Genomic DNA, 8,464 nt, shown 5'->3' on the forward strand with positions numbered 1-8,464 from the left:
AAGGCGCAGGTTCGAATCACGTTGAAAGCAGTGAACTATTTTGTTGTTTTTTACAATTTTTCTTTTGAAGAATGCACAAATTAAATGACATCGTAATTCTGAAATAACTCCAAAGTCCAAACGACACTTTGCCTTCCTTTAAACTAACATTTATACTTTTTAATAAATAAAACATAAAATCTTTTTTCTTTCTAATAAACAAATCCTTCTCCAAATAAAAACACGTCTTCTCATCTTCTCAATCCCAAATCAAAAAAGCTAGAGTTCTGCCTCTGTTGATCGTTGGCGCTGTTACCATAATCTGCCGGATCCAGACGCCTTTCAACTCTCGATGTGTATCAATGTATGCTCTTTCTCCCTTAGAAGTTAGACCCTTCTCCCTTCTTCAATTCTTCTTTCCTGATTTTTTCCTTTCATGTTTTCTTCTTATATTTTATATTTGACAATTTATACAAAATCTGATTTTTAATTTTTGATTCTAGGGTTGTCCCACATTTTGAACTTCATTCCCTTTGTCAATTTGTGCTTTGGTTCTTTCTAAAAGTTCAAACTTGAAGTCTCCGACAAGCCGACAGACAAGGTATGTGGTTGTTGTCCTAGTTTCTTGTTTTTAGTTTCTAGTGAGACCAACTTGCATTCATATGGAGTGGCCTTATACCCTTATTAAGAAGAAAACTTTCATATGTAGTCAGGGCGAAGCTACAGTAGAAGAAAATTCGGTGACTTTTTCCGAGACCCTGTATTTATAATTTAGAACTCATACACTTCAAATCTTAGCTCCGCCTCTTAGGCCGACGGGGAAACTTTTGTGATTTAAACTCTTATTCACTAGATAACTTGATTATTATGGATTTATATGAGTAGTTATTTATCAAAATGAGTTCGACTATTATAGATTGACGTATTTGAGTTATTGGGAATCACTGAGCCATTTAAGGGACAATATTGTGGTATGTTGAGTATAACCCCTTCCATAGAACCGTTTTCTCCAAACTCCATATTTTATATATGTGATTGTGTGATTAAATATCTTTAAAATTTGTTAGTTTGTTTACCCTAAAAATTGAGTAAAAATTAAACTTATATTGTGATTTTAAGGATATATGATTTAAACCAGCACCAATTGATAAACAACGAATTAAATAGATAAATTGGACAATAAAATAAATCAAACTGGTCTGCAAACAATGCCTCGACCTCGATTCAAGATAGTCTCGAGGTTTGTTAATAAGAACAGCAGAGGATGGAACAAGCAGTGATGAACAGTAAGTAAGACAAAAAAAGTAACGTATATGTATATTCTTCTCAGTGAATCATGATCCTACAAATGATTGGAACTCCTCTTTTTATAGTAGAGGAAACCTAATTATGGTATGTCTCTAATTACATAAGAAAATCGTATAAACAGCTAGTTAACCGCTTCTGATTTGGTCTGTTTCGAGATTCACGTCATGATCCTCGAACAATCACGGATATCCGTCCCGAGATTCACGCCGTGATCTTCGACCGGTCACTGATATCTCACCATTCCGTTATGATGCTCCCCTCGAAGTCGGTCATACTTGATCTCGATTGTTGCTGGCCTCGGTCTCAACGTACACTTCGATCTCTAGGCTTGATGTCTCATCTTCGAGCTCGGGTCAGATTTATTACGAGGCTACCCCCGATGCAACTCCCTTGTCTCGATCAAATAGCAAAATCGGATAGGCCCGATTTTTACCGTATACATAGTTATATGTAGTAACCCAAATTTTTTAATACTTATTAATTATGAGATTGGAGAATTAATCTTATTTGTAGCTATTTGGTCCCAATACTAATCTAGTAGAAGGGGAATTGATATAATATAATAGGTGGATAGTAAGCCAAATTTTATACGTATTATTTATGATTAATGATTAATTAGTACTAGACTTGTTGGGGGGTTTGTTAGAAAGAAGTGGGCGAAACCCATTCTTCTTTGTTGCCGGCCTTAAAGTCGCCTGAGAAATAAATAAGTGAAATTGGTTTCTTAATTCTAAGATAGAAAAAAAAAATACCTAGAGAAGCAGAGTGACATCGGTACTGTAGTTGAAAAGAAAAGGCTATAGGCGTTCTCTGGTGGAGTGGATTGCGTCGTGAATCGAGAGCAAGGAGAGGACAACTCTTCAACTCAATATTGGTACTTAGGTATATTATTATTATGTTCACCCCAAAACTTGTATTCTTTGAAGTAAGAAAAGAAATCATTATGCATTATATTTGTAGTAGTGACAATAATTGAATTGGGAACACGTTATAATGGCTGACATTGTTGTACTTGTGAGGCCGTGGAAATAGAAATATAATTTAATAATGGAAACCTTACCCTTTAACCCGAACTCTTTAGAATTGTATTATTGGAATTCTATATCAGAACATTGCACATGGAATCAGTTTCGAACCTTTGCATATACATACATATATATATATATATATATATATATATATATATATATATATATATATATATATATATATATATATATGTTGGTGTAATTGCATTATGTCATACATAGAACATGAACTTCACAACTCAAGTATAAGTCCGAGTATATTGATGAATTAGGGTGATAGGGTTATGATTTATATCTTTATAATAATTATTGAAATGATTGAAAACATTGTGATTATGCAAATGATTGATGAGCTTTCAAAATTAGGTGTAAAGTATGAGAATTCGTCCATAATGGGCATCTAGAACCTATTTGGACGTTAATATTAAAGCTACTGTTTTAAATCTTTGTTCTTAAGCATAGAATTTTTTTGATTGGTACTCTGGTTATGATCGGTGGAATCAGAGTGCTAATTTATAGAAGTTGAATCTAATGTTGAGTTTATATTGAGATATTGGGATATACTTTCATTGAAGTGTAAAAATTTTAAGATATAGTTCCAGGCTTGAAAGTTAGAGAGATTGAGATTTGCCCCAATTAGCATAATTAACATAATTAATTAATATGTTGCATGGATTGAGGTCATTGGATAACATTTGGTTAGTGTTTTAGAGCAAGGTAAGGCTTTAAGATTTGTCGCTTGCATTTCAAAACTTATTTTGAAAATATATCTTGCATTCCTTTCAAAATAAGAAGTTTTTGAATGTTTAACCAAATATGCTACTCTTTGTCGTAATTTCCAAAAAAAAAGGTGTTGGAGAACACCGGAGACGCTATTTGCACTCCAAATTTGATGTTAGTCCCTTGTTGCCTGGGGAACTTTTAGCACGGAATTATCTGTCTTTCAAGGAGCCATCCCACAATTTGCAAGGGAGAACTCGTCGAAAATTTTGCTATGAAGGACAATGATTTGGAATTTGGTTGGCCATTATAACTTCTATCCGTATGTGTTTAACCCTAGTTTAAGGTAAAATTTGTGCTTTGTGCCTTAATTTTCTGTAGTTGTAGATAATAACATATCAAACCCAATGACAATAAATTTTAGCCAGTCTCCTTCCCCTAAGGGATTATAACCAAGAGACCTTGTTGAATTCAGAAAGTTTCAAGACTAGGACTAGGAGTAAGATCATATATATGGAGCCTCTTCATCGTCAAGTCCTTAATTCTATAAATTGTTTTTTTGAACGAATTTCCTAGACCCCAAGAAACTAAACTTTTCTTTATCCATGTTGTTACAAAGAACTTGGAAGCACTAGTTTTCACTTTCCAGCCACATTTCACACACTGGTTTAATAATCTTTTCCCTTGGAGCACAGATCATATAAGGCTTAGGGATTAGGATTAGTACTTCTCTAATCCTAACTTTTCCTTGCCTTTCAAAAGTTTGCGCGCAATTCGTGCCTTTCAAAAGTTGTTATCAACAATTCACAAGTTCTTTTCTAAAGTTTGGAACTCCTTTTGTAATTCTGAAAATAATATCTGGCAAACTTCTTCTCATGTTTCCTCTCATTGAAAGATCAGTTTGTCTTACTATTTATGGGCCAACAAAGACACCCACTCATGTCCAGTCTTATCTTTAGTATGGGTTGTCTTTCAACAGAAACCATTTCATGGAATAACATAACCTTCCCGAAGAGGTATGGGACTAACTTGAATGTTTAGCTTCAAGAAATCAGATGCAACAGCACTAACAGATATCAAAATCAGGCAGGTCTGAGCGAAAAGGAAATATATAGATTTTTTCTTGAGTGAAGAATAGACCGAAAAAGAACTTGTTCACATTTGACCATCTCTCTTGTGTTTTGTGCCAATCAGAGCAGGAGGTTTAGACATTACTTGGGTGCTTCTTAATCCTTTCAAAATGGCAGCAACATACCCCTTTTGCGATTTCTATGAAAGAATCCTACAGACGATGGATTCCCGCGTGAAACACCATACTGGACAGAAGACACATTGCTATTGGACACAAAATTCTTTATTGAGTTGACCAACTGGATGCTCTTGAGCCATGTGAATTAAAAAATTAAGTAAATAAAGCCTCTAGAAGCAAACAGTGATCTCCTATCTAGCTTCCAACATTGTGATGCTTATTTCATTTACAGAACTTTCGCTGTCAGCTTTACTGGATTGACTCCTACCAGTAAAAAAACCTGGCTCTTTAGGTAACGGCAATGGAATGTCACTAGACAACATCAGCAAAACTGATGCCATACTAGGCCTATCTTCTGGACAGTGCTGCACGCACAATAGACCTACATGGACTGATCGTTGCACTTCAGACAGGTTGCTTGACTCCCTTAGATGTGCATTAATTAGTTCCAAACTCCTGCCTTCTCTGAAGAGGATCCACACCTGAACATTTGATATCATGCAGTTAGATGCTATAAGTTTTACCAACATGAGTTTAGCACCATTTAAGATAGACAGGAAGAGTTTCTACATGTCCCAAAAGATTATGGTGATGGTCTGGATGGAAGAACCCTCTATTTCTCTTCCCGCTTAAAATCTCCAGTACCAGAACTCCAAAGCTAAATACATCTGATTTCACTGAAAAGTTTCCTTCTGCTGCATACTCTGGAGACATGTAGCCACTGCAGGACAATGTTAAACAAAGAAAGTAAGTAGCTTTTTAGTGGAGAGAAATTTGCTTATTGGTTTAAAGATCTTTACTATGTTCCAACCACTCTGGTTGTCCTTGCTGCAGTCTCATTTCCTCCGAAACTTCTTGCCGTTCCAAAGTCCGATATCTTTGGGTTCATATCAATATCTAACAAAACATTGCTAGGTTTAAGATCTCTGTGGATTATCCGCAATCTTGAGTCTTGATGAAGATAGAGAAGTCCTCGCACAATTCCATTAATAATATGGAAGCACTTAGGCCAATCAAGTAGTAAGCTCCGATCTCTATCTGCAGAAATCCAAAGTTTATGATTTTACTACTTTACTAAATAATTCATGAAAGCTAAATGTGCTACAGGAATAAAAAAAAGTGAGAACCAACCAAAAAGGAACCAATCCAAACTACTGTTAGGCATGTATTCATAAATCAACATTGTTTCTTCTGCTTGAATACAGCAACCAAGAAGCTTAACAAGATTCCGATGCTGCAGTTTGGCAATGAAGATAACTTCATTCATGAACTCATCAGTCCCTTGGGCCGAGTATCTTGAAAGTCTCTTGACTGCAATTTCTTGTCTCTCTTTCAGCACACCCTAGGTATCATCATGCAATTAGATGAAAGAGCTTCTCCAGAATGTTGGTTACTTAATATCACATTGTTGTTTAAGGGAAATAGGAGAATTGGAGACAAATTTTCTAACCAAAACCTATGTTTCAAAGTTAAGTTAGTCAATGTTCCATCATAAGATAATGTCCTGCAGTTAGTTTGAAGGAAAAAGAAAGAGTTGCCCCGAACATTGTTACCTTATAAACAGGACCAAAACCACCCTCTCCAAGCTTGTAGTTCAGTGAAAAGTTATCGGTAGCATCCAAGATGGTCGCAAAATCAAACAATGGTAAATCTGGAACTTCATCTTTACTTTCATTGGTGTAGAACATTTCAGAGATCTTTCTTCCTTTTCCTGTGAAAATAAGGACTTAACTGGATGTAAACAGAAAATTCCTGAGACTAAATAAATCCAGAAATTAAAGCACATTTACTCAAGCCACTTAACACAAATTTCGAAGCAGAAAAACGTCTGGTACCTTCGCCAAAACGTATCTGATCCTGATCCTTCTTCTTCTTCTTCTTTTGATTTATGTACAAGATCAAACACACTGCTAAGAGAAGAATCGATGCTGCCAACGGCAAGCTGATTCTCAATTTCTTTACTTTCTCTACGTTGGAGTTCTCTGAGGATTCAAATAAATTCATTTGAGTTTCATAAGTAGAAAATATATATTTTTTTAAATGATGTTGAAAAACTTCAGGCCTCAGCTTGCACATTTTATGACATTTAGTTTTATCTAGAATCTAATGTAGCTTTCTTTATAGCCTTACATGCACAAGTAAAGTAGCAGACTTGTACCTGATTGGGAAGAGTCCAACTTTATATAGATATCTTGTCCACTAGCACCAAGATCTCTGATGTCGATCAGCTCATCAAACCAAAGCAAGCAGCCTTCATTTGTCCCTGTTATGTCTGGATTTGCATATGCGACACATGAACAGTTTCTCAAGCACAATTCCTCGCATGCACTAAGATTCACTCCTTGATCGTACCAGGAAAAACGAGTGTCTGGCAACTTGATGCCCGGATACTTCAGGAATTTAACTTCCTTTTGGCAATTCAATGTTGCCTTTCTAACACAGCCACTTGTCCAATTTTCCCTTGCCCATTCTGTTGGGTTTTTGGGTTCAAACTGATCCAAACAGCTGCAGATTGAAGAGTTGCCATTATTGCACAAACTATATGCGTGACACCGACTGTAAATGTCACAGTTATCTGCTGGTGCGCTACCAAAGTAATTATCCCAATTCTGTGTTTGATTATTCCATATTGAAAGCTGTAGAACCCCATCTAGTTGCATCACTACCCTTGCAAAGATAGAGCTGTCTGTGAGCTGATACATGATAGATATTTTCTCAGGATCGGATACATATATATATTTATAACCAGGACTTGGTAGCCGAGATGGTGCACTAGCAAATCCTCGACCATTCCATGGTCCAAACCTGTGGCGTTCAGTGGAACCGTTCATTATAAATGGCTGTGGGAATCCACGAGGATCGAATGTCCAAGTAAACTCACCCCTGGAAGGGTCATTTGTGCTCTTCCATGACCAGAGGGAACGATGAAAACCAGTCTTAAGATCGATTCCAACCTTCATTCCAGGCAAAGATGTGTCACTGGGATAGTCAAAACTCTGCCACAAGTAATTGACAGTTGCATCTCGAACAACAAGATTGCCTGAATCAAGAAGCTGCGCCTTTGAATTTTTCACACGTCTGGTGGCATTGGAGGACCAAATGACATGACCAGAACCATTAAAAAGAGTAAGAATTCCTTGTCTTGTAAAATTTAGCATACCATCTCTATCATTGAGTGGACTGTCTCCATTAGCAACCCATACCACTGTCTGTACAGAAACTTTGTTGAACCATATTCCGATGTACCTTTTCCTGGATGTGCCAGGGGAGAAAAATCCCAACTCAAACTTTCCACCTGATGAAATAATGGTGTTTCCATCCGTTAAAGGCTGATCTACTGGTATGGTATCTGCGGCACCATAAAGAATCAATATGAAAAACAAGAAGAAATGAATATTTATGGCTTCCATTGCTTTCTGTGCTTCTACCTTATTTTTTGCAGAGCTCAATTAAAATCTAACCCTTCGCTTAGCTCATGGGGTTATTAGATGACTAAGTTGTTGTCAAGGTGTGCGGACTTGAAAAAATTAACAAGACTTGACGGGATGATTCTGACTTAAAAATATATGTAATAGTCTCAATAGCAGGCACCAAGAATTTTCCTTTTATTTTTTAAAAGAGAAAAGTTGTTGTTATAAGGAAAAATTATGCAACTGCACAAAAAGTGTAAATCATTCTCCTTGTTTTCTTTTTTCAGTAATTCCATTTCATATGCTGAGATATTGCTTCAACCTTTGAAAATGGCCAGGTCTTACAAAGAAAAGGTCAAACGTAATATTCTTCGGTATGTTTCAATAAAAGGTCAACAACTCTCTTAAATCATTGATCGGAGAAAAGTGTGAAAAGTGGGTGGGATCCTTAGTTGTTGGAATGCTTCTTAATATTTAGCTCCAATTTGAAATGTTATTGAGAAATACCCACTTGTTAATGCTAAAATAAAATTTGCACAAAAATATCTTTAGTTAAAATAGAGAAACACTCCATCAACTTTTACCGAGTTTGGAGAGTTTGAAAAGTGCCGTTCGAACTCTAGGAGAAATTCATGGAGTGTTGCCGGAGTTCTTAGTTGCAAAAATTAATATCTACTCCACGTGTTCATTTTTGGTTATCTACTTTTGATTTTGCATTCTTTTTTAAAATAAAAAAATATATATATATTTTACAACTTTACCCGTAATTA

At 35.9% G+C, this 8,464-nt stretch overlaps 1 protein-coding gene and 1 long non-coding RNA gene across 4 annotated transcripts; one reads left to right on the forward strand and one right to left on the reverse strand.

The window, feature by feature from the left end:
- Positions 1-207: 207 nt before the first annotated feature.
- Positions 208-7,611, forward strand: LOC138908959 (uncharacterized). Its single transcript, XR_011415417.1, has 3 exons — positions 208-343; positions 483-580; positions 7,004-7,611. It is a non-coding gene; the product is annotated as an uncharacterized lncRNA (long non-coding RNA).
- On the reverse strand, positions 3,985-7,694 carry LOC104088261 (G-type lectin S-receptor-like serine/threonine-protein kinase At4g27290). 3 transcript variants are annotated; one of them, XM_009592909.4, is made up of 7 exons: positions 6,443-7,694; positions 6,120-6,266; positions 5,838-5,995; positions 5,416-5,626; positions 5,085-5,322; positions 4,855-5,005; positions 3,989-4,766 (listed from the first exon to the last, which is right to left on the reverse strand). In XM_009592909.4, the coding sequence occupies exons 1-7, from the start codon at positions 7,692-7,694 to the stop codon at positions 4,476-4,478; spliced, it is 2,448 nt and encodes an 815-aa protein (XP_009591204.1). In that variant the 3' UTR covers positions 3,989-4,475. The 3 variants fall into 3 exon arrangements, 2 of the variants coding, with proteins under 2 accessions (XP_018623629.1, XP_009591204.1); XR_011415416.1 differs by having other exon boundaries at positions 4,629-4,766; positions 5,096-5,322; XM_018768113.3 differs by lacking the exons at positions 5,416-5,626; positions 5,838-5,995; positions 6,120-6,266; positions 6,443-7,694 and having other exon boundaries at positions 3,985-4,766; positions 5,096-5,270.
- Between the last annotated feature and the right edge of the window lie 770 nt (positions 7,695-8,464).

The sequence above is a fragment of the Nicotiana tomentosiformis genome, chromosome 4 (assembly GCF_000390325.3).
Source record: "Nicotiana tomentosiformis chromosome 4, ASM39032v3, whole genome shotgun sequence".
NCBI lineage: Eukaryota > Viridiplantae > Streptophyta > Magnoliopsida > Solanales > Solanaceae > Nicotiana > Nicotiana tomentosiformis.